Source organism: Nicotiana sylvestris, chromosome 5 (assembly GCF_000393655.2).
Source record: "Nicotiana sylvestris chromosome 5, ASM39365v2, whole genome shotgun sequence".
NCBI lineage: Eukaryota > Viridiplantae > Streptophyta > Magnoliopsida > Solanales > Solanaceae > Nicotiana > Nicotiana sylvestris.
In genome coordinates, this window is record NC_091061.1 from 122,577,564 (window position 1) to 122,604,333 (window position 26,770).

The 26,770-nt window shown below is 35.2% G+C and overlaps 2 protein-coding genes and 2 long non-coding RNA genes across 5 annotated transcripts; 3 read left to right on the forward strand and 1 right to left on the reverse strand.

The window, feature by feature from the left end:
- Positions 1–1,062: 1,062 nt before the first annotated feature.
- On the reverse strand, positions 1,063–3,924 carry LOC104230553 (auxin efflux carrier component 5-like). Its single transcript, XM_009783383.2, has 5 exons — positions 3,275–3,924; positions 3,012–3,097; positions 2,166–2,323; positions 1,828–1,904; positions 1,063–1,135 (listed from the first exon to the last, which is right to left on the reverse strand). Exons 1-5 carry the CDS (start codon positions 3,922–3,924, stop codon positions 1,063–1,065), a joined length of 1,044 nt encoding a protein of 347 aa, XP_009781685.1.
- Positions 3,925–13,923: 9,999 nt separating this feature from the next.
- LOC104239248 (uncharacterized) lies at positions 13,924–16,808 on the forward strand. Of its 2 annotated transcripts, none has more exons than XR_714074.2 (4): positions 13,924–14,041; positions 14,134–14,228; positions 14,778–14,995; positions 16,639–16,808. It is a non-coding gene; the product is annotated as an uncharacterized lncRNA (long non-coding RNA). The 2 variants fall into 2 exon arrangements; XR_714075.2 differs by having other exon boundaries at positions 14,854–14,995.
- Positions 16,809–18,548: 1,740 nt separating this feature from the next.
- On the forward strand, positions 18,549–20,160 carry LOC138891111 (uncharacterized). Its single transcript, XR_011407423.1, has 2 exons — positions 18,549–18,946; positions 19,933–20,160. It is a non-coding gene; the product is annotated as an uncharacterized lncRNA (long non-coding RNA).
- Positions 20,161–22,610: 2,450 nt separating this feature from the next.
- LOC138869252 (uncharacterized) lies at positions 22,611–24,577 on the forward strand. The gene is made up of 2 exons (XM_070146855.1): positions 22,611–23,890; positions 24,085–24,577. Exons 1-2 carry the CDS (start codon positions 22,611–22,613, stop codon positions 24,575–24,577), a joined length of 1,773 nt encoding a protein of 590 aa, XP_070002956.1.
- Positions 24,578–26,770: the final 2,193 nt, after the last annotated feature.

The window sequence follows — 26,770 nt, forward strand, 5'->3', positions numbered from 1 at the left end:
TAGAAAATACTCAGGCTTTAAGTGTCCATGTAAAAAGCGGTGCCAAATTCCGGTACCTATCTATGTATTTAGCCAATTATAAAGTCCAAGTTAACGGTTCTAGTTTAATGGGCATAACTTCATGCTTGTGTCAGACTCGGCTTACAACAAATTGAAAAATGAGATCGTTATACAAATAGTTGGCCGTGCATTATATATTTTTTAGTTAATATACATATATTATACATTAATTACACATAATTATACATATTATAAATAGATTATCATATATTATATTTCCACAGAATATTTTTAATTTAAGCTATTAGTGAGCTGCTTATAATTTAGTTCTTCCTGGAATACTGGACTCCACCGACACCTATTTCAAATGAAATTGTAAAGTTAGGGCATTGGTTTTTGTTTACTGAATTTCAGTATCATTCGACTCCAACAACTCGTGTCGACCGCTCAATTTTTATTACTGTTAGTCATAATTTTTACTTGTCAGCTAGCTACAGCGTTTTTTCATCCTCAATTCAAAAACTAGATATTTGAAAAATTCCTCAATTATTGTATACTGCTATGTTGTCCTGTACAGCTGCATTGAACTCGAGAGTTATACTACATGTGTTAAATTATACATAGTTGAAATAGTAGAAAGGTAATCAAAGAGGGTTTTCTTTTCCATTCAAGTGGCCCACACAATTATACTTTTTCAAAGAGTTACAATCTTATTTTAGATCAAATTCCATTTAAAGATACTTTTTAATAGTTTCTTAAAAGTATATCAAAGTCGATCAAAATTTTGGAATTAGTTGAGCCGGTTAATATTTTGATTTAGAGATTCATGCTTCTACAATTAATATTAATTAAAACAAGGAACTCATCATCATCATAGATCAGACAAGTTTTAATTGCTCTATTAATTGTCAATTTTCTGACAAAAAAATAAAATAAAGGGATGAGGTGGGGGATTAAAGGTCGACAACTTGCAAAAAAGAAAAAGGAAAAAAGAAAAAAGAAAAAAAGAAGAAAACTGCAACAAGATTATTGAGTCCACGAAGGTTGGAAACTCAAAAGTTTTCAATGTGTAAGCTCTGAAATTGCATAATAAGCGATCATAATGGAAAGTGAGACCAGAATGCCGATGATTACCCTGAAATAAAATTCACATATATAAGATCCATACGGTCAATAATCAGACCATTTCACGGAGTACTCAAGTTATATGGAAAACAATTGCAGAAAGAAGGTTAAATATTCATTTGGTATGGTGAAAATACTTCTTACAAAACACATAATGTGACCTAGTGATTAATGAAATTGGCTGAGAACCATAATGTTCAGAGACGGATTCAGAATTCAAACCCTAGGATTCAGCCTTTAAAGGTTTAATCATGGACTCATTTAATTTTTTAAAATTATAGGTTCATATATACTATTTGCTACAAATTAACTAAATTTCTATACATGAATTCATGACCACATAAAAAATTATAGGTTCAGTTAAACCTAGTATTAAAAGGCTAGGTAAGCCCCATGATGATCTCAGGTTAAAATTTTACCGACCAAAGTATGAACACTAAGTGATTCTTTCTATGTGTCCAAGTTCGATACTCATATCTAATCTGCATCTGTGTTGGTAAGAGATAGCAGGTATTCCATAAAATTAGTTGAGGTGAGAGTAATTAAGTCGGTTATGAACAAAGTTACTTTTTACAAAACCATTTACTTTGGTGAAAAGGTTTGTACTATTAGCCTCATTCACGAATTTCCTCTTATGAGAATACTAGTAATATTTACTAGTCGATGACAAATGAAAAAGAAATGAGTAGTGAAATAACTTACACAGCGCTAACAATCTCAGGGTGCACTCCATATTCTTTTGCCAAAACAAAGGACGCAATTCTTGGGGGTAATGCTGCCTTCAATCATAAATATAATTAAAGCTTGCCATTTGCCTTATAGATTAAGGAAAAATATAAATAAACCAAAAAAAAAAAAAAAAAGTTCCTTTGAAAATTCGTAATATGTATTAATTCCTGAAGGTAATGCTGCCTTCTATCATAGAATTCTTAATTTATTTTACACTTAATTTCCTTGGACCATAATGTTAACATTCAAAATCCTCCCAACCAAATTTGAGCAAATGAAAGATTTTAATTACTGAAAAAAAAATTAATTACCTGGAGAATGGCGGCTCGTAAAACATTACCATGTAAACCTACGACGAAGGATCCAACGGTCATTGTAGCTGGTCCTACAACAAACCTCAATAATAGTCCAAACATTACGACACGTGTTCCTCCGGCCATTATTTTCTCTTGCATTGCCACAAATACACCTGCATTATTTGATAGAAATTATTTTTAAGATTTTGTGAATGCTATAATATAAAAAAATGCTATAATATCCAAACTATCAAATTTAAGGGTGTCCAGACTATCAAATTTGGTATAACAAAAAATATTTTCCGTGGATTGATCTTACAAGTTTGAGTTTTTTTCTATTTACTAAAACAAAATCGATAAAATATATGATATATGTTGCTTTAAACTGTCGAACTTTAAGAGTGAATAAAAGGAGGGAAGAAGGAAAAGAAAAAACTTCAAAGTATGTCTTATTTAGATTGAGATGATTAGTTTCAAAGGAATAAATTTTGAAGAATTAATCTAAATAGGTATTCATCAAACCGCTTAAACTAAAAATAACAGTGAATATATAATATATGTATAATTCATATGCAACATATGTATAATCGAATGTGATCAGTGTAAATCTACATATACCAATTAGAAAAAGTAAATATTGAATCTAACCGATTATTTATTTCAATAATTTTCAGGTGGTAACTTGGAGGTTAAATTTAAGCTATAAGTTATAGATCCTCGATTATTACATAGTATTGTCCTAATTCTCATACAATGTAGTTAAATTAACTGAAAATTATAATAAATATTATAAAAGTTTGGTTTGAAATGATATTTTTTAATAAATAAACTATGACAAAATCCAAGGAATGAAAATCTCACCAATAGTAAACATTCCAATGCCACTTCCTGCCTTTGACATTATTGATATGCATTCCTTCGAATGTGATATATAATTATAATTTGTACTTTTACAAATGTATAAGTGAGTTGAGCATAAAATAGTACGTTCAGTTGAACCCACTGAATTCACTTTCATTCGGCCATTAAAGCTCTCAAAATATACTTAGAAGTTCTACGATAAAAGAACATAAAAAGTGACAAAAAAAGAAATATTTCTAAAATAAAAATAATTTTTAACATACCTGTTAGCTACAAGAGACCACATTATGCCCAGAAAACAAGCATAAAAATTAGGGTTCTTGGAGAGCTTAGTCCATACAACCTTCATGACTGACCCCAAAGTTGGTGTTTTTGTGGCTGTAGATGTTGTATTATTTCCTTCTAAATCCTGATTAGTATTATCAAAAGTCATCTCATTTTTTGCATTTCTCAATTCCATCATAAATTGTATGATTATAGACCATATGAGAAATTGGATAGCCAATGATTGAATCACTAGATCAACTCCTACTTGAGGACTCATGGCATGCAATACAGGAATCCCTATAACAAGAGCATTAGTTAAACTACAAAAGGAGAAACTTGTTATGGACCAAGAAAAGTTTCCTTTTCTATAGAAATTAGCCCACAAAGTAAGAACAAAACCTATGATGGCTTTAGCAATAAGATCACCACAAATGAAGAGATAGCTCATTTTATAGGGATTTACTTGGGAGATGAAGTCAAATGTGAAGAAAGGAAGAACAAAGAAATAGTTCAGTCTATTTATAGCATCACAATGTTCAGCACTAAATTTGTGCCACCATTTTACAGAACCATAACCTAGACCTAATGCCACATAGAGTGGTGCCATGGCTTCAACAACCTTGTAAATATCTGCCCACCCTATCATTTTTTTTTTTTTTTGGAAAGAAATAAGCAGATATATTTGCTTCTTTATTAAAATCTTGAGTTATGTGACCTTAAAATCAACTAGTTATATACTAGTATATATATTCACTTATAGGGTTCCAATGAGATAGATTCCTTTACATGCTGGATACTATGTTAATTTAAGTTTGAATCTGTTGAACAATATAATGTACCTAGTCAAATATGTGAACTAATTATATTGGTAGAATATGGGAAGACCTAGTGAAACACAAAAGCAATATCTAAATCTATGTTGCTCAGGTTCTCCAAAAATGCTGTCGTATTTGTATCGAATCATCCAAATTTGCAAGATGTATCACAGTACTCGTCATTATTGAAGTTGAATAGTAAAAGTAAGCCATGAATATTTAATCAATAATTTTTTTTTAAAAATTAACCAAGTCATAATTTCATAATAATCGTTGATTATTTAGCTCAATTAATTAGAAATTGATTTAAATTGCATTGTTGACTAAAAACAAAAGTTATTTTTCAACAAAACGAGTATGCCGAATCGTATCCCGAATTCTAAAATTTATGTGATAACGAATTTGACCTCCAGATTCTCACCCCATATCGAATCCGCATCCGTATTCAAGTAACTTAGATCTAAGCACAATTTGCAATAGTAAACCAAAATTTAATTTGTAGTCAATTTGCTAATAGACTTAATTATTTTAAACCCAATAAATGCTCATGCATGGCTAACTTGAGAAAATTCTCACGTGGGAGTGATGAAAGTTTTCTTTTCTTGTTAGTAAGATTTGGTTGGCTAATATTGACTAGCAAGTAAGTCATAAAGCCATAATATAAACAACTACTATGCGAATCAAGGATTTAAAACTTATGAGTTCAGTATTCTAATTCTTTTAAGTTATTGAATTTTAAATTAATAATTTATGCATAATTTAATAATTTTTAAGACAAATACATAAGATTTGGACAAAAGTTACTTCGTTCAGCAAAACCCGTATCGAAAGTACTGTGCATTCTCTATTCGTTGAGAGATATATATTTAATTATAAATGTGTTTGGGAACTTTCCCAGTTACTGATCTTGACTGACTTCAGAAAACAGGACTGTTGACTTGTGCTAAAGTGATTAGTAAACTAATTTTTAACATACTAACATGATGAAATAAACTTTTGAAACAAGTGAAGTCGAAGTTGCTTAATTTCTTATTTTTCTTTTTCTTCTCTTTGACTTCCCAACAAGGGCGACTCAGTACTTTTGAGGGTCTAAAGCCAAACTTCCATAAGAGGCCTTTAATTTTTTTTTCCTTAAATAAAAACTTTCATATGTATTACTTATTTGAAATCTAATGTTCTAGCTTTTTGAGATGCAAAATTATGAATAATTGTCTTATCTTCAATTTATTTTGAAAATTCTTTTTCAATTGATAATATAGCTAAATCCGATCCATTCAATCTCTTGTGCCATGGCCGATCCATTCAATCTCTTGTGTCATGGTTGATCTTAAGTAAGATTTTATCAATATAGATTTTAGTTTTGAAAATCTTCTTTTAAATTTCTAGTTTGTGATCGAGGGTGGCCAGAGGTAATTGTTACATGAACTATTATCATTATTCTATAAGTAATATAAGCATTTGGAATACAATCAAGTCTTTTTATCTGATTGAGCATATCGATTAGAGTACTACCATCTCTTCTTTTGGGATTGTATTAAAGATCAACTTTTCTTTTTTTCTTAAGTTTTGAATTACCGGATTCATACTTTCTATTTGACATATTTAAATTTTAATAAATACTAAAAGGATAATATATGCGTACGTATTTAAAATATCAAGAAAAGCAATGTTAGATGAAAATTAGTACCAAAAATTGGAATAGAAGAAGCTGATTCATTAACTCGATGTAAAAATTAATATTTGTTGTGTTTAATGTACTTCTTGTAGGGTTTAGCTTGATTGACAAAAAATGCAGAATAATGAGATTTTTTGAAGGCACAAAGAAAAAATCTAATAGTAATAATGTTTGGTGAGAACTGAGACAATTAAAAAAGAAAATCAAATATTATGGAAATCAAGAAAGGAAGTGGAAAGGTTTACATAATATTTAATAAGAAAAAGACTAAAGAAAAAGAATAATCACTTGTTTCCTTCCAAATTTTTTTGTATTTACAAGTTAGGGGCCCATTTTTAAGAAACAAAGACATCTTTCCTTTTAAGTTTTTACCAAGATATGTAATAGAAGTGAAAATACTTAATTTAAAAAAACATTAAAGGGTAAAAAATTGGGGGTCTAAAGCCTGGGCTTTAGTGGCTTTACCCAAAAGCCGGCCCTACTTTCCAACTCCGTCTATCAGACAATAGCTCGATTGGTCTAAGTTAGACGATTGTGGTGAGTTCATGAAGGTAACGATATTTTAATGATGACAAATCTTTGAAAAAGTTGAAACCAACAAAATTGTAAGGTCCTGTAAACTTTTCCTAAAACAAAAAGGCGGATTTTGTGATGCCGAAGTAGGCGTAGGGGTTAATGTTCGGACTTTTCGGATGGAGCAGCGGAGTTCAAGGAAATATTTTTGCAGAAGTAGACATTTCTGCGGCCCATTATGCGGCCGCATAATCACTCTGCGAGCCGCAGAATAGCTGCAAAGTGAAGCAGTCTTTTTGGCCAACTTTGAGGTCAGTTTCACGGCCAATTATGTGACCATATAACCATTTTGCGGGCCGCACTTTGGTCGCATAATGTTCCTTGGACTTTTGTGAAGGGAGGTTCTGTGGTGCATTATGCGACCGCAGAACAGGTCTGCGGGCTGCATAACAGCCGTAGAGTGAAGCAGAACAACCCAGTTCTCAGGGCCACTTTTCGCGGTCATTTCACGGACCGCATAACCATTATGCGGTCGTATATGCGACCGCAAAACCTTTTCTCGAGCTTCATTTTTGGGGTTTTAAAACCCAATCCAATTTCGTTAAAATAGATGTAAGGGGCCATTTTTAGCTAATTTTCTGATATTTTTAGAGAGAGAAAGAGAGTATTAGAGGGATAAAGTGATCTTCATCAAATTTGCTCTTCAATTCTTGCTTAACACCTTGAAGATTATCAAGAGAGACACTTAGGTCTTCTTCCTAAGAGGTAAGATTCTATCACCCAAACTCATAATTTCAAAATATAACTAGAATATGCCATTAGTAAGGTAATTCATGGGGATGAGAGTGATTACCTTCCATGCATGTGTTCCTAAGGTATGTGAGGAGGTTGTGAGTTAAAGATAGAAAAGAACGGGGTATGGGTTGGTGGAGTCTTTTATAAAAAGGGCCATGAAACCTTAATACACACAAAGTGTTTGATAGAATGCTCAAGTGAGCTAGAATTAAGAATTGTTTTCCTAATTTTGGGTTCAATTTTGCTATATTGCTAAAATGGATTGAAGTTGCTAATATTCTGGAACATCTTAGAGTTTTAAGAGGCTCAATTGAGGTATGCATGGCTAAACCCCCTTCTTCTTAGACTCGAAACCCCTGGTGTTCGTATAGTTGGTGTAAGTCCCCAAATTGATCCTACTAGAATTGACTATTCCTAATGCATTGTGTTGAATGATATATGTTCAATATTTATTCTAAATTCTTATCATGTCATCTTGCCCTTTTGAGGATGTGTTTAAAAATGTGGAATATGTGTTAAGAAATGTTAAGATTTCATGTCAATAATCGAATAAAGATTGTTATGCCAATTTGTATGAAAAAACTCTATGTGCTTAGGATTTTTCAAGTTTTTCCTTACATGTATAAATGCCTTACGTGGTAGGTCTTATTGTTGCTGATGATAATATTATTGAATATGTAAAAAGAGAAACGTGAATTATGAAATACGGCCAAGTGCCAAGAATGACTTAATAAATGAGGTCATTCGTGCCAATGTATTGAAAGATGAGAAAGAAATATGAAGTGAGATGATTGATTGAAAGGTTGATATCTCAAGTGAGATGGCCTAGCCGTTCGGCCCGTGATCGGACACCATGCCGCATACATAATGGTAATTGTGCTGGAAATGATTGACTGAAATTGTGGATATGGTTGATGTCTCAAATGAGATGACTCACCCGATCAGGCCGAGATCGAACTCCGTGTAAGAACACTGTGGTATTGTGGATTGTGGCATATGGAACTATAGATTACCCTAACCTAATAAGATGAAAATTACCTTGAGAACTTATGTGATCCTTACTTGATGTTTTAGAATTGTTTGAAGTTGTTATTGAACTCATGATTGTTTTTCCCCTTGTATCAATGTTCATTCTATTGAGATGATGTTTTAGCTTTACATACTAGTACTATTCGACAGTACTAACGTCCCTTTTGACGTGGGCGCTACATTTTTAAATAGATGTAGGTGGTTCCATAGCAGTCAGCGTTGATCGCAGCTAGTGTTACATGTCACGACCCAAACCGATGGGCCGCGACGAGTGCCTGAGTCCTACCTGTCAAACACCACTAAGCATGCGTCTAAGATATGAATCTAAATAACATATGTTGTATTACGAAAATAACTTACATGAAGGAAACATGCCATCAAGGCATATGTACGTATACATGCAGAATACAGTGGGCGAGCCAGTAAGGCTGCTATAAACAACTATACATCCAAAACTGAAAGCCTCAAAACTGAAAGCCGACAAGGCCACATACAACCCAACTAGACATACTGTCCACAGACCTCTAACAAAAACATAACTGTTCAAAGACGAGGCTGAACCACGTCATACCCACATACAATTATATATATACAAACGTATCGTACCAAAATTAAAAGCAGCTCTGGATCAAATGGAGCACGCCAACTCCCGTTGATCAGGGATCCTAAAAAGGGGGACTGTCAGCTTACCTACATGCACCTGCGGGCATGAAACGTAGGCCCCGTGAAATAGGGCGTCAGTATGAAAAATGTACTGAGTATATAAGGCATAAAAATTTGTACGTAAAAGACATAGATGAAACATGGAATACATAAACACTTCTTTAAACATGAATAACTTTATAAATTCTGAAACGTTTATAATGTCATGCACGTGCGTATAAATATTGTGCCATGCATAGGTGTGGGTGTACATAATATCATCAAGCCACTGAGGGCATCCCATCATATCGTCTCGGCCACTGTGGGCAACATCATCAACATATACCAGCTGATCAGGTGGTGGTGCATATATAACGCCGTAACCTTTTTCCATATCCCATATACATATATTTACATATATACGCGTATATAACACCATCTGATCATGGGTCAATGCACATGTATAAATGAGTGAAATGCATGAAAAATATGTAATAATCTCAATATTCCTTCCAGATAAACTTTTTCAACTGCGTATTATTCTGATACCCATGAACAGAAGATAATAATAATTCTCATGGGGAATCAAGAATATAGACACCCCTACTGTTTCTATGAATAGAGTAATTTATGGAAACTGTGTGTTTGCTCGTTTCTTCAGTATCATATGGACCATGCCAAAAGAAAGAAGGGAGGGCTTTAAAATACATGTTCCTGGAATTATTTGAACGGAATGAAGCTTCTGCTTCCGTGAAATATGTTGATTCTGCCCGAGTCCTTTGAAATTTTGAAGCGAAATTTGTGGTGGCTTCTTTTGAAATTTCAGTCGAAATTCTTTGGCTAAGTAGTTAAATTTTTTGGACGAAAATGTTTTATGTTTTCCAAGTTTTTGATTTCAAGCTAACTTGGCAAGAAATGTGACGAAAGGTTTTCTTTTTCTTGGTTTCAAGCCAAGGACATAAATTGAAGCTAAAGACTCTAATTGAAGCTAAAGGCAGATTCTTGGATAAGATTTTACTAAGTCTTTCTAAAACTTAACTTTAAGCCATTGTTAAGTGATTCATATGTAGCCACCTAGAATAATGACTACTTAGTCATTGTCTAGGCTTTGTGGCTTCTTGCCGTGTGTGTGTGCGGGGTTAATTTATTAATTATTTATCCGTTTATTAGTTAACTGGATAACTGTTACCTTGTAATTAATCAAGTACCCCGTATAATTTAAAAATTACCACCAATTACTTAAAATTTCTTTTTATTTTTAAAATAATTCATATATACTTTATATATTATACTATCGTAGTCATATGCTACCTTGCATGGTACTAGTTTATAATTATCGGGCATTATCGCTCGATCCGTATTTTATTTCAAATTGGCCACTTTCAGCGAAACTCGTTTTCTTTAATTCGCGTACCCCTTTATCCTTCAGAACACTTATTTATCGCTTGTTATAAATAACGCAAGTACGTTAACATCAAGATGATCTCATCCCCAAATCTACCACTACAAGAAATTGGACTAACTGTGGCGACATTTAGTGGCGACTTAATTTGTTGCAACAAAAGTTATGGCTTTTGTGGCGACATAGAAAGTCGCTGCAGTAGGTAAACCTTTAGTAGCGATTTTATTAGGTCGCCTCTACTATGTACAACTAAAGAGAGAATTTTTCGTTCCCGCAAAGAATAAATGTTAAGCTCCAAAGTATTTGTAGCGACAAATAAATAGTCGCCTCTGAATGACCTTTGCGGCAACTTTGTCGCCACTATATGTTACTTTAAAATATAAAAACAAATAAAAGAACAAGCCCTAAAATAATTAAAACAAAAGAGAAGCATAGCCGTATCTCTGTAAAAAAAACAAAATCTTAGTGTCACGACCCGAATTTCCCACCCTCGGGAGTAGTGATGGCGCCTACTAGTGAAAGCTATGCAAGCCAACCAACTGAACTATCTACCTTATTTCCATTTTTAATCCGATAACGGTTAAGAGCCAACAATTAGATAACAACAGAATTGAATAAGCGGAAGACTGCATTGTAGAGATTTAATAATACTGCTAATACCAAACCATAACAAATCTACCCAAGACTGGTGTCACAACTTCACAGACTGTCAAGGAGTACTACAAATAAAGGTCTGAAAGAAATAAATACAATACTGTCTCTGGAAATACATGAAAGAAACAGGAATAGTAGATAGAAGGAGACGCGTCAAGGCCTGCGGACGCCTGCATGACTACCTCGGATCGCCTGATGAACAAGAAAACAACAATCTCACTACGGTCCAAAGTCTACAACACTGGGATCTGCACAAAAGAGTGCAGAGTGTAGTATCAGCACAACCGACCCCATGTGCTGGTAAGTGCCTAGCCTAACCTCGGCGAAGTAGTGACGAGGCTAGGACCAGACTACCAAATAAACCTGTGCAATATAGCGTACAAAAATAATAGGAAGCAGATAACAATGATGGCAATAATGACCAACCAGTGATGTAAATAGCAGGCCACAAGAACACCATAAATGTTTCTCAACAAATAATAGATACAAGTGCAATCAATTCATCAAGTCCTTCAAATATAAATCTTTCGCCTATAAATCCTTCAAGTAATAATCTCCAAGATAATATGCTTTTCAATGAATATATATCGAATATATTTCCTTTAAATAAAATATCTTTCAAATAAGCATCTTTCGAATATAATTCTTTCGAGTAAATGTCACCTTATGACGCCTCATTCACTTAACATAAAGTAGAGTACAACTTCCAACCCAATTAGGAAATGAACAAGAAAATATGAAGTTGTTTTTAGAAATCATTTGATAAAGAAGATACCCTTTTCAATTAAAATACAATATCGAATGAATCCTTCACCTTTAATACGAGAAATCAATAAATCAAAACATAGTAGAAATTCCTTTTTTTGTAAAGCACAACCTCAAACGGTTTAAGGAAAATTTAGTTGAGAAATCAATTGAGTTAAAAAAATGTAACAATTGTTGAAATTTGGAGTATTGAACATTTATAAAAAAAAAGAGTAAAAATAGAATATCAAGAGAATTTTAAAGGAATAAAAATCCAATCACTAACAAGAATAAGGGAAACAAAAGCATATTTCACTTTCTTTTCACATCTTATTGCAGGCGTGCCACCCGCTCCCATTTCATGTATCTCGTGGTAGGCGTACCACCCGCTCCCATTTCATTATATCTTGTGGTAGGCGTACCACCCGCTCCCATTTCATTATATCTTGTGGTAGGCGTACCACCCGCTCCCATTTCATTATATCTTGTGGTAGGCGTACCACCCGCTCCCATTTCATTATATCTTGTGGTAGGCGTACCACCCGCTCCCATTTCATTATATATCTTGTGGTAGGCGTACCACCCGCTCCCATTTCATTATATATCTTGTGGTAGGCGTACCACCCGCTCCCAGTTACAAGCCAACAATAATCACAAGGAATCCCGACAAGGGAACAAGAGCAATATAACAACTTTCCGGCAAAGGAACAACAATATTTCAACAACATCCCGGCAAGGGAACAATACTATCAAAACAAACATCCTGGCAAGGCAACAATAATATCAAACAAACATCCTGGCAATGCAACAATAATATCAAACAAACATCCTGGCAAGGGAACAATGGTGATACTAACATATGAAGCGCAATAAACCACAACGGAGTCATAACAATTATAATACAAGACTCAAGGACATGCTTGACACCAACGTATAGATACTCGTCACCATGCCTATACGTCGTACTCTACAATTAACATGTAGCAATTAAGACACAACTCCTAATCCCTCAAGCTAAGGTTAGATCAAGCGCTTACCTCGCTTTGCAACCAATTCAAAATTTCAACAAGCCTTTGCCTCGCGAATTCGTTCGAAGCTTCAAATCTGGTCATAATAATTCAATATACTCAATATAAATCGTACGAATTAATTCCATATGGAAATACTAATTTTCCAACAAAATCCGAAATTTAACTCAAAATCGCTCGTGGGGACCACGTCTCGAATTCCGACGAAACTTACAAAATCTGATAACCCATTCAACCACTAGTTCACCCATACAAATTTTATCAAATTCCGATAACAACTCGACCTCCAAATCTAAAATTTTCATTTTTGGAAGATTTTGCAAAAATCTTGATTTCTTCCATTTAAATCCGAATTAAACGATGAAAATAACCATGGATTTATGTAATATAAACACTTTCGAGTATATGACACTTACTTGAGTTGAAATAGTGAAGAACACCTCAAAATTGCCCAAAATCCGAGTTTGAAACTCAAAAAAATGAAAAAAACGTGTTGTTCGTCCTTTAACTGCCCAGAATTTTCGGGGGCACTATTCATGCGTTTTTACTGTTCATGGGGTACTATTTACGGGATACTCTTCATGGAGTACTATTCATTGTGTACTGTTCACGAGGTACTATTTCTGCAAATTTTCTCCTATTTTCCCAAGTCCGAAATCACTCAGAGACACCTCCGAAACACTCCCGAGCCTTTGGGGCTCCTAACCAAACATATGCACTAACTCAACAACATTCTACAAACTTAACCGTGCGATCAAATCGCCAAACTAACATCATATACCACGAATTAAGCTTTAAAATCCAAAAATTCTTTCAAATTCCATAAAACATCAAATTTTTCATTTTGAGTCCAAAACACGTCAAACGACGTCCGTTTTCAACCAAACTTTACAGAAAGTGCTTAAACCATATATAAGACCTGTACCGGACACCGGAACCAAAATATGGGCCCGATACCATCACTTTCTAATCAAATTTCATTTCCATTTTCCTTAAATATTTTCAGAAAATAATTTTACTCAAAAATTCATTTCTCGGGCCTGAGACCTCGGAATTTGATTCCGGGCATACGCCCAAGTCCCATATTTTCCTACGGACCTCCTGGGACCGTCAAAATCTTGGATCCGGGTTCGTTTGCTCAAAATATTGACCGAAGTCAACTCAGTTGAGTTTTAAAGCTCTAATTCATAATTTAATCCATTTTTTCATACAAAAACCTTCCAAAAAATTATACGGACTGCACACGCAAGTTGAAAAATTATTGATAGCTATTTTCAAGTTTTTAAAACACCGAGATAATTATTTAATTTAAAGATGACATTTTGGGTCATCACACTTAGTTCATATCTCTCTTGAGCATTCTCCATTCTCTACGCAAATGTCTGCAATTTATCCATGCAAATCACAAAATATGAATTGTGATTTTAGAGATCCAAAATCCCTATCCGAAATTGTGACTTTTTCAGGTATGTTAGAGACTCAAAAGCTCAAATCACAAATCTTCTTCGGTGGTACATGTTGTTTTCTCAAATCACTCATTTCACATTTGTATATTCAGGTTCCACCTCCAATTTCTCAGACCCATTTGAAAATCTACAGGAGCAATGTCTTGTTTGAAGCCCTTATCGGCGGTGAGGAGTCAGCGAAATTTTGGTATCTCCGTAATCTGAAACTTTCTCTTTTGATATCTTATACCTTTTGGTGTTGTTATTGTGACTGTATGCTGGGTAAAAAAATTAACCCATGTCTGACTTGGTGGTTTAGTGATATGGATTTTGGGTCCTATTTTCCATCTAAAAGTCACGACTAGAGATGATTTTGTTGTTATATTGTCTGGTGAACATATTTTTCTCTTAATTCATGTCGTATTTCTAGCCTTATACAACTCAAAGATCTTGTCCTTAGGAATCATTTTATGGTTTGGATAGTTTTGGTATCTTGTATTGTTGGTCTTATTTGAGTTCATTTTCCTATAATTTTGGTCTTGTTCGTGTTCTATTTTCATATCATCTGTAAGCTTTCTTCCTGTAGCTAATAGAGCTGCAGAATTTAGTTAGTTTTAAAACAGTTCAAGGATTCGAATGCTATAAAAAAATCTTAACATTTATATTGGTGGTGAATGCCTTATTTGTGTTTTATCCTTTCCATTTAGAAATTATTTGATTGTATTGGAGTACTGATATGGTTCTTTAATGTGTTTAGCTGTAATGGCAAACCAAAGTACCATCCTTCCATGTGTAGATTTTGCCCTCATCTTTGGATTGCTTGCCTCTCACAGCAATCATTGCCACTATGATGGCTTCTATTCTTATTGAAAACACGAAGTAACGGAGGACAAGTCTTCTCATGATCGACTGGATTGAGGCGGGGAGAAAATCTAGTGGGAGGTGGACCAAGTGGGCTTCTAGGTGGAGGAGGAGGTAATAGTCTTCCCCTTCTCTGAACATCCACCATCGCCACTCACGTCTGTTCTTACCAGAGCATACTAATGCTTCAAATCTTGTCATCTTCTGATTGTTCAATCGACGTCTTTAAGTTATTTTTCTAATAGTTTTTTATTTCTGCATAATTTGAAATCATCTCAGTTATGATTCAAGTTGTATGATTTGGTTTCATTTTTTGCATGTGTTTATTGTTGTCAAGTTTTGTTTAGCATACTTGAAACATAACTTTAATATTGGTTAGTCTTACTAGTTCAAAAATGTGTCTAGGTTCCGGCCCTTATAAAATTTTGTTATTGTTGTCTTTGTTCTTTGAATTAATTAACTGATTGCCTTTTAAAAAAAATAGGAATGAATAAAAGTTGGTTGAATATTAGGAATAGAATTGGCAAAGGTATAGAGATGGAGTCGGCGGCCTTCTCAATCGGGTGTTCAGTCAACCAAGGGTGAGCATTATGATTCCATATCCTTGTAAAGGGTGTATGAACACCTTGTTCCAGTTAAGCATTGGTGTAAGAGGAGACTAGTTGAGGAACGGTTTCTAGGATTCTTATAAAGTGTGGAAATTGCAAAAGAAATGATATTGCTGAATTTGTGTCCTATTTAAGAGACTTAATCCAGATAATTAACCTTTATATCAACTTCTTTAATGAATCTAGCTTTAATCACTGCCTATTGCTAAATATAGCTTCAATTTAACATATAGTTGTTGATTTTCCTAAACCTACAAATTTGCCAAACTCCCAGTTTACTACCAAGTTATAAATGCTTATAAATGCAGTTAGAATGTTACAATGTGATTTAACCTGATCATTAAATGATTCTGTTAGGTAAAAGTTGTATTGCTATTTTTATTTTGAAGAGGATATGGATGTTTTGAGATGGTTGTTTGGTAGGGATATCAGTAGTTGTGTTTTACGCATAGTCTAGTCTAATGTGGCAGCTTACTTGTTTGTTTTGCAACTTTTTGCCTGTTTCCTGGTGAACTTTGGATATGATCGAAGGTTGGGAAGATTAGTCTATATCACTTTTATCATTACGTTTATCTACATTTTCAACATATTAAGGTAAAGAAAATTCTATATGCTTCCTCCTGGCCTCTGGATACCATAGTGCTATGATACCTATGCAATTGATCTGGGTAAATTTGGGTGCAGATGGATAAAAGTAACTTGTTAACTCATTGCTTTCACTTTAAGAGAACTCTTGTAAGAATTGCTGGCTATTTATTTGTGCACAATACTATCTTAAGAAAATTCAGTGCTCTTTTTTATTGCTTTATTCTTAGTTATGTTGTTTGGGGTGTTTATCAAATCAATTTCTTTATTAAGTTTGCTATACTTTCACATGTTATTGCATGATTGAACTGCTAAATTGATGATGAAGCTTAAAAGAGTTCTCATTGAACCCCTGGATTACGTGTGCCATGTGATAACAAAAGATTTACTAATTTAGGTTTGGGAGTATTGAAACTTTCTTTATAGTGTTGCTAAGATTTATCTTTGAATATGCTGAAACTATTTTCATTGATTTAGTCTTATGTGCTTTATGTCACCCTCTTTTCTATTAAGCATTACATTATGAGAATTGTCAAAGTGATCATGTGTTTTTCTTAATAATAGGGACAATATTCTTAAACGATGACGTCCACCAAGGAAGAGATTGAAGGCGGGCAGTGAATATTTTGTGTTTTTGGTCATATGTATATACTTGCAAATACAATGAAGTATAGTGTAGTATGTAGTTGATATTTTTTAGTAATGGAAGCATTTATAATATTTCGCTTGAGGAATACTTTCGGTGTTTGTTAAATACTTTTAGATGCTCTTATTACCTAGATATAATTCTGGTAATTTATTAGTATAATTAGAAAAAATATTGCTGCTGCTTAATTATTTTTAAAAATTTAAAATCTGTTGAAAATTTAAGCTTTAGGGGCGACAAAAAATTGCTAAAAAATAATTAGTATTTGTGGCGACCAATATTGCTACTAAACCCTATGTTATTATTGTGGCGACCAGAGCTGCCACTGAAGGGTATAATTACTTTTGTGGCGACTACAATCGCTACTAAAAGCTTTTTATCAGTGGCGACCAACCTCAAACCTATTTTGTGGTTGGGTATTTACTTCACCTTTTGTGGCGAGTTAAGTCGCTACAAATATATATTTTTTGTGGCGACTTTATGTAGTCGCCAGAAATAACATTCAGTTACAGTAGTACAAGGTGCGACCAGAAAGTCGCCACTAAAGGGTTATACCAGCGACTTTCCATGCTTTAGTAGCGACATCTGTCGCCACTAAAAGTTCGATTTCTTGTAGTGTACGTCGGTTAACTGAAAACAAAATTTTACCGTATGAAACGCGAGACATAACGTTACATCATCATCATCTTCCTAGCAAGCTTGGTGAGCCCTATTTCATCCCGGGGTAATGTATTATATCTTTTGTTCATATTTTTATCACGTTTTAAGGTATAGCCGGGGCCTTGTTGCCGAAATTATCATAACTATCTTTTTTATCTTTAGAGGCTCCGTAGACATTATGTGGGTCGTGTATGGGTGCTAGAAAGGTCATACGGATTATGTTGTATTTTGGACTCTTGTTTTGGAACTTAACAATGATGTAGCAAAATGAAATGAATTAGTAATATTTATATATATGATCCTTCTACTGTTTAACTAATGGAAACACGCCTTCTCTTGATCATAAGCGAATTGGGTAAATAATGTCTAAAAGTCTTGCTCGACCGGGTCCACTCGGTTGAGCGACGATCACGCTCCCCGAGATTCGGCATGACAAAAATAGATACAAGTAATTAATCATATATATATATATAGCAACACTCAACCAGTTAATTATTTAATTTGTGATTAGTTGATACTCTCTAAGTTAATTAATATTAATTTATTCACTAAGAAAAGAGTTGCAACTTCCCCTCCAACATTTATTATTAGCTCAATTGATGTGACTTATGAAGTTGTAACTTGCAATTGGTAAGAAAGCAAATTGGAATGAGCAATTTTTTTATTTTTATTTTATTTTTTAAATTTAATTCAACAACCCGAGCTTTCTCCTCCCTTGGTACTGGAATGAACTAGTAGAAAGGGATCTTAAACCAAAAAAAATGGTCATTATTATAAATGCCTAATTTTTGCCTTTTATATATATATATATATATATATATATATAATATGTATGTGTGTGTTTGTTCTTATTTGTGTATGTATAGGTTTTAAGAGTTGAGTAATGGTTTGATAAATGGGGTAGGGTTTGGGCTAGTGTAATTTAATTAAAATTGCACCAAAATTGGCCCAAAATTTGAGCCCAAACCCAGTCCAAAAGGGGGCTGCCAAGAAAAGCTTAAAACGACGTAGTTTTGTTTTGAAACTACGTCGTTTTGGTTAAGTGACAAGATTCAATCTCATCCACCCATCTTGATTTAATCCAACGGTCCTAGTTTGATCTTCATCCTAGGTATTTATAGCCTAAAATCCCCAAAAATTTGCCCAATTTCCTCATTATTTCCTTTCTCTTCTTTCCCTCTCATCACTCTCTCTTCTCTCTCCCCCCAAGCCGCTGTCGCCGCCCCACCGCTGCCGGCCGGAAATCGCCGCCGCCGGCAGACCACCTCCAAACACCTCTAAATTCACACCATGTAATCTCCACAACTTCCTCTTTCCATATCTCCAAACCAAATCCTTCAAAAATCCCTCAAACTCCTTGAATCTTAGATCTAGGAAACTTTCGCGTCACTTTTTTGCCCAAATTATTGAAGCTCCAACCACTATCACCCCACAATACCTACATCAATGGGTAGAGTTCCTCAAGACCTAGCTATTGATGCCAATTTCACCCTGAAAATCTGGCGACCTCCCCGAACACCCTTTTTTGGCATACCACTATTTTTCGGCCACTTGAATTGTAAAATGGTAAAATCCTATTCTTTTTTCATGGATGATTTTTTATTTTTATTTTTATTTTTTATTATTAATTATTTTAGCATTAGTTTTTGAAGTTTTGGAATGTTAAATTTTCTGTTTTTGCACTTGTTGAAGTAGTAAAATAGCTTTGTGTTGATTAAAGTGAGGTAGCGAGGAAATGCTTGAGAGTATATGGTAAAATCTTAATCCTGCCTCGTTATTAATTTTTTGATATTTTTTAGTTAAAGTTAGTTTCTATCTTGTTTCTTCATTTAATCCATTTTTATTATGTTTGTCTAGTTGGTTTTATTAAATCGCTCCAGCGATAACGTGCGTTTCGTTTGGCTTTAATAGTTAATTTTTGTTTGCTTACGATTGGTTCATAACACATGTGTGAAGTTTAATTACATGTTTTAATATTAGGTTTAGTTTGAATCAACAGGGTGATATTGATGTTGTTAAAATCTGAAGTTTATGTTATTTTATCACAAAATAGGGTGCTAGTAGCCTACTTTTACTAGTTAGGGTGGCTGAAATGATATTTTTTTTTCTTTATTTCTGACATCGTAGATTTCCTTTGACCTTTGGACGGATTTTGAACTGTGTTTAACACACAATGTCAATTTTTGTCGGACAGACATTTGGTGAACCAAAATCTGTCCAAATTTGCCTATTTAAGGGCTGTCCTTTCCTCACTTTGGGGGGACTCCATCACACTTATAGGAGGCATTTTTTATAATTATTTTGTCACAAAAACAAAATAAAAATTCAGCAGTTGAACACATGAAAAGTAAGCTGAAATGGTGAGCTTTGGGAGTGAATCTTAGACTGCAAACTTTTAGAAAAGTATAAGTCCTCTTTAGAGTTCGTTTCTGGGTTCCCTCTCTAAGTTTTCGGGTTGTTTTAACACGGATTTGCTGCTGGTTTTGCTGTTGTTCTGCTGCTATTTTTATGCTGCTTTAGTTGCTGACTACTGTTTATTCTTTTGCTACCAGGTAATCCTTTAAGACTCGTAATGTACGTATTTTCAGCAATGGGAACAACTTGAACATGTTGCACCATTTAAATGTGTTTGATGTGATGAATAGTTTGACAACAAAAGAGCTTGTATGTTATTGTTATGTATCAAGCATGTGATAATGTGAATATAGTCCTTCATAATACTTGAATATTGAGTTGTAAGTTTTTGAATGTGATATGTAAGTCGTTTATGGATTTTTTAAGCATGTTTTCAAGCTATTATATCCGAGTAACAATGCTAAGTATGCCATGAATGACTTTAGGTGTATAACACATAGCATGAGTTCGTTTTAGTTGCTGAAATTTCACTGCCAACATATGCTTCTAAGAATGCTGTGATAATATCTTTGTGAATCTGGCCATTTTGCCGGATTTGCAAAAATGACTATTCTTGTAAAGTGGACGTTTATACAATTGTGACTATGTAGTTAATGGTCATGAACTCAAACTAAGTAAAGAGCTAAGATTGCATCAACTTTGGGCCTTATTGAATCAAAGATAAAAGTTGGCCCATTTACCTTTAAACAACAAAATTACCCCTTTTCTTCTATATAGCATTGAGCCAATTGAAATTCATTTCTTGGCCCATTTTAATAATAAATTCCAGCAGCCCAAAAGCTCCATACAAGCTGACCCATTTTTTTTAACAAGAAGTTGGCTCATTTCTTTTAAAATAGATAAAGTTGGTCCAACATTCATTTGCATAATTTTTTCCAACTATAAAGCTCGAAAAAATAATAATAATATCAGATTTTTCTACTATTTTAATTAACTAATTTCCCTTTAGTTAATTTAAATGTTAGGCAAATAGTAGGTGTGCTTTAACTTCACGGACTCACTTGTGTAGCGTGACGCTTAACTTTTAATAAGTTAATTCATCAATTTCATGTCATATTCAATAGTTTTAATTAATTTATAAATCTTTTGTCATAATCACGGATTCGCTTGCGTAGCGTGGTAGTGACATTTAATAAATTTTCTGAAAAAAGAGGGTTAATGTTTCCTCCAACACAATTGCAGCAATTTTTCAAAAGTAAATAACGTGCTAACAATCGTCTGTCATGACTGCGGATTCGCTTGCGTAGCACCGTTATGACTAAATAATAAATTTCGTCGATCACGCATTCGCTTGCGTAGTGTGGTTATGACATCTTATTATTCAAAAATATTCTTTAATTTTTTCTAATAATCAAGAGATAAAAGAGGATAGGTAAAACATGAAAATAATATAAATCACAGTTTGTCCAAAATTAATTCAAGCCAAGTTTAAGTCAATAAAGCGACCGTGCTAGAACCACGAGACTCGGAGAATACCTTATACCTTCTCCCCGGTCAACAGAATTCCTTACCCGAACTTTATTTTCATGGACCGATTAAAATAAAGTCAAACCTTCCTTTGATTAGGGATCCAAATAAATGGTGACTTGGAACACCGAAAAAATCAATTCTAAGTGGCGACTCTGAACAATAAAATAATCTCTATTCAAATTTTGTCACTTTAATTGGAAAAACTCTTTGGCCCATACACATATTATTATTATTTTGAGGGGTAGAAAGGGGTGTGACAGCTCTGGCAACTCTGTTGGGGAATTATATAAGAATTCGAGCTTGTACATATTGACTTTTTATTTGGCTTTATTAATTTTGTAAATATTGTGATTTATTTGTGCCTAATATGCTACATGTTCGCTTTTTATCATTTTGATATTGTTGAACTGTACATATAAACTATTTTCTCACGCACCCCCTCTGAGTCTTTTTGAAATTAAAAATTGGGCATTTGCTTGACATAGCCCGCTTTCTTTGAGATAGCCGAGGTGTTCGTCACCCGGTGAAGGATTTTAGTCACACCTATTTTAGGCGGGGAGCACTACCAGTTAAGCCGGAAAGTAATGCTACCGGTACACTGACCCTCCTCGGCTCGAGTTGTCCGCTCGAGTAAGCCAGTCTAGATACCTTCTCTAATAGGATCTAAACCTAGAAGAACAAGCCTCATGCCGGATATCCCTAGTAGGTTCGCTTTATTTGCATCACGTGCATTTGACTTAGCAAAACTCGGCACAAGGGCCGGGTTCGTATAAGACAAGTATTCTCTTTGAGACCATCATGTTCACGTATGTGCTACTTGATACATCATCTGGAAGACTTACTTGCATTGTCGACTGGTTTTAAAAAAAAAATTAGTGTAATTATTAAAAATGAAAAAAAAGAATAATTCTCCTAATTTAGTGCAAATAAACCTTTTTTTAAATATATATATATATATATATATATATATTGTAGTAGTCTGATGTGAGTTGTAAAGATTAATTTCATTAAAAAAAAGGGGAGAGTACCCTGTTTTATCGAACTACGCGGGTCTGATTCTCACCAGATGTGAGATACGTAGGCAAACCTTATCGGTTCCGGCCCCCAATTTTTTTTATTTTAAAAAAATAAAAAAATAAAAAATATTTCCCTTTACTTTCTTCTTTAGAAAAGAATTTTTTACAGACCCCAATTTTAAGAAAATAAAAAAAATTCAAAAATATTTTCTTCCTTTTTCTTTTAGAAGTCTTTCTTCCACAAAAAAAAAATTAAAATCAGATTTTATTTTTCAAAAATCACAAAAAATTAAATAAATGAAAAAGGCAAAAAAAAAATCGAAGAGTTGATGAAGGCCAAGCAAATCAGAGGAGGACAATTGCCAATAAAGAACCTAGTCACTGAAGCAGAGGCAGAAGAGTTTTTGAAGAAAATGAAAGCTCAGGATTACTCAATCATTGACCAACTAAGAAATACTCCTGCCCAAATCTCTCTACTATCTCTGCTCATACATTCCAAAGAGCATGCCCATGTACTAATCAAGGTCCTGAACGAGGCACATATCTCAGAGGAGACCACAGTGAATCAGTTAGAGAAGATGGCCAATAGATTTTTTGAAGTAAACAGAATCTCATTTACCGATGATGAACTTCCCGAGGAAGGAGCCGGGCACAATAGGGCTTTGAACTTGATGGTCAAATGTGAGGGGCATTATGTAAAGAGAGTCATGGTTGATGGAGGCTCAAGTGTAGATGTATGCCCTCTCTCTACTTTGCAAAGCATGAAGATCAATACGGACAGAATCCGACCCAGCAATGTTCGCATCCGGGCTTTCGATGGCTCAGCGAGAGATACCATGGGGGAAATCAACCTCACCATGACGATTGGGCCGGTGGACTTTGAGATTGTTTTCCAAGTAGTGGACATGGTCATTTCTTATAACTTTCTTCTTGGAAGGCCATGGATCCATACAGCCCGAGCTGTGCCATCCACCTTGAACCAGATGCTCAAATTCGAACATGACGAGCAAGAAATTATTGTTCACGGAGAAGACAAGTCTTCCATTTATAAAGACCCATTAATCCCCTGTATTGAGGCCAAGGAAGGGTCTGAGTCCATTGTCTATCAGGATTTTGAAGTGGTTGTTGTGGACCATGTCGAGGAAGAAAAGCCCGTTTTGCATCCTCGTCTTTCCGCCACATCTGTAATGGTGGCTACGGTTATGATGAGACAAGGTTATGAGCCAGGAAAAGGTTTGGGGGCATCATTGCAAGGAATTTCAGAGCCTATTTCTCCGTTAGGCAACCGGGGTACTTTTGGCTTAGGCTTCAGGCCAACACAAGCAGACAAAAACAAATCCAAACACCGCAAAAAGAGTGGATGGGTCTTGCAACAGCCTATCCCTCATATTTTCTACACTTTTGTCAAGCCACGACTCCGAGAGGGTCAAAATTCCTCGGCGCATGCAAACATTGATGAGATTTGCCATGGCCTCAGCGAGATATTTTCTGAAGTGAATATGATCCAGGCTGGTGAAGGCACTAGTCGTGCCGATGTGCAATTAATTGACCCAGACACCATGCTCACCAACTGGGAAACAACTCCTCTCCCCACAAGGAAGGAGTCTTGGTAGTCTGCTTTTGCAGCTTCTTTTTTATATTTTGGGTTACTTTCAGGGTTGTAATCCAAATATCTCAGGATGATTGTTTTGTTTTGATGTTAACCCTTCTATCCTTTCGAATTCAATAAAATGCAGTTCAGTTTCCTATTAAGTTTCCTATCTTTTCCTTTTCCTAATTCCTGTCATTTTATTTTCATTTCAGCTTTGTTAATGTCGGCTTTAATAACATGACATGCATGCGGAATTCATGCCCAGATCTTGAAAAGCTGTCTAATATCGAAATAACGCATCAAGAGGTTGAATATGAGGAAGATGAGATTGTTGAGGAAATAAAAAGAGAGTTGGAACAATTTGAAAACAAGCCTAAGCCAAACCTCAATGAAACTGAGACGATTAATTCCGGAAGTCCTGAAGAAGTTAGAGAAACGAAGATAAGCATTCACACTGAACAAAAAACCAGAGATATCTTGATTCAACTATTATTTGAATACAAAGATGTGTTTGCTTGGTCTTACGATGATATGACGGGTTTAAGTGCTGATCTGGTGGTTCATAAGCTTCCTATATATCCTGGTTTTCTACCAGTCCAACAAAAGCAACGAAAATTTAAAACAGACATGAGCGACAAAATCAAACAAGAAATAATGAAGCAACTAAGCGCCAATGTGGTCAGAGCTGTCCGATACACCACCTAGGTGGCAAATGTTGTGCCCGTGCTAAAGAAGGATGGAAAAAACAGAGTTTGTGTCGACTATAGGGACATGAACAAAGCAAGTCCAAATGATAATTTTTCTTTTCCAAACATCCACATTCTTGTAGATAATTGCGCAAAGCATAAGATCCAATCATTTGTGGATTGTTATGCTGGGTACCACCAAATTCTAATGAATGAGGATGATGCAGAAAAGACCGCTTTCACCATGCCATGGGGTACTTATTGTTATAGGATCATGCCGTTCGGTTTAAAGAATGCATGGGCAACTTACATGAGGGCCATGACCACCATTTTTCACGACATGATGCACAAAGAGATTGAAGTATATGTAGACGATGTCATCATAAAATCAAAGACACAAGCTGATCACGTATGTGATTTGAAAAAGTTCTTCGAACGGCTTCGTAGGTATGACCTTAAGCTTAATCCAGCCAAGTGTGCATTTGGGGTCCCATCTGGGAAACTCCTCGGTTTTATAGTCAGCCGGAGAGGCATCAAATTGGATCCATCTAAAATAAAGTCCATTCGAGATCTGCCACCCCCGAAGAACAAAAAAGAGGTCATGAGTTTGCTTAGGAGGTTGGACTACATCAGTAGGTTCATTGCTCAGCTCACAACCACGTGTGAGCCCATCTTTAAGTTGCTGAAAAAGGATGTCGCTGTCAAATAGACAGACGATTGCCAAAAGGCTTTTGACAGGATCAAAGATTATCTGTCAAAACCCCATGTACTGGTCCCACCTGAACCTGGTAGGCCTTTGTTTTTATATCTATCACTGATAGATAATTCCTTTGGATGCGTTGTGGGGAAACATGATGCAACAGGCAGAAAGGAACATGCAATATATTATTTGTGCAAGAAGTTCACCGATTATGAGGTTAAGTACACCCTTTTAGAAAGGACATGTTGTGCCTTGACTTGGGTCACTCAAAAGTTGAGACATTATCTTTTGGCCTACACTACTTACCTCATATCCAGAATGGATCCCTTGAAGTACATCTTCCAAAAGCCAATGCCCACTGGCAGGCTCGCAAAATGGCAAATCCTTCTCACAGAGTTTGACATCGTCTATGTCACTCGCACCGCGATGAAAGCACAGGCTTTGGCAGATCATTTGGCAGAGAATCCAGTTGATAATGAGTACATGCCACTTAGCACATACTTCCCGGACGAAGAAGTCAACTCGATAGAGGAAGTGGTTCCAGACGATCACCCTGTATGGAAAATGTATTTTGATGGGGCTATCAATATCAAAGGAGTTGGGATCGGGGCAATCCTCATCTCACCTATTGGACACCATTACCCTGCGACGGCCTGACTTCGGTTCTTCTGTACTAATAATACGGCATAATATGAAGCTTGTATCATGGGTTTGAAATGGCCATCGATCTGGATATGTATGAACTATTAGTTATGGGAGATTCTGACTTGCTTATCAGGCAAGCCCAAGGCGAATGGGAGACTCAAGACATCAAACTTATTCCGTACAGACAATGTGTGCGAAACTTGAGCAAAAGATTCAAATCTATCGAGTTCAGGTACATTCCCCGTTTTCACAACGAGCTAGCCGATGCATTGGCTACTCTAGCCTCGATGCTCCCTTATCCAGGCAACACTCATATTGATCCACTAGAAATCCAAGTTCGGAATCAACACGATTACTGTAATACAATCGAGACAGAACTAGATGGTGAACCATGCTATCATGACATAAAACAATTCCTGAAAACAAGAGAATATCCATAGCATGCCAAAGGAGATCAAAAAGGAACTATAAGGCGACTCGCCAGTGGTTTCTTCCTGAATGGGGAAATTCTGTACAAGAGGACCCCAAATTTAAACTTATTGAGATGTATAGATGCTACAGAAGCAGAACGGATCATGAGTAAAGTGCATTCAGGGGTATTACTGGCTTACCATGGAGTGAGATTGCTTCAGATTTGTTTGCAAATGTCACCAGTACCAGACTCACGGTGACCTGATTCACTCGCCTCCTTCGGAGTTGCAGCCCATGTCCTCTCCTTGGCCTTTCGTTGCTTGGGGAATGGATGTTATTGGGCCGATCGAGCCAAAGGCTTCAAATGTGCATAGATTCATTTTGGTTGCAATTGATTACTTCACCAAGTGGGTGGAAGCCGTCACTTTCAAAGCAGTCACCAAGAAAGCAGTGGTA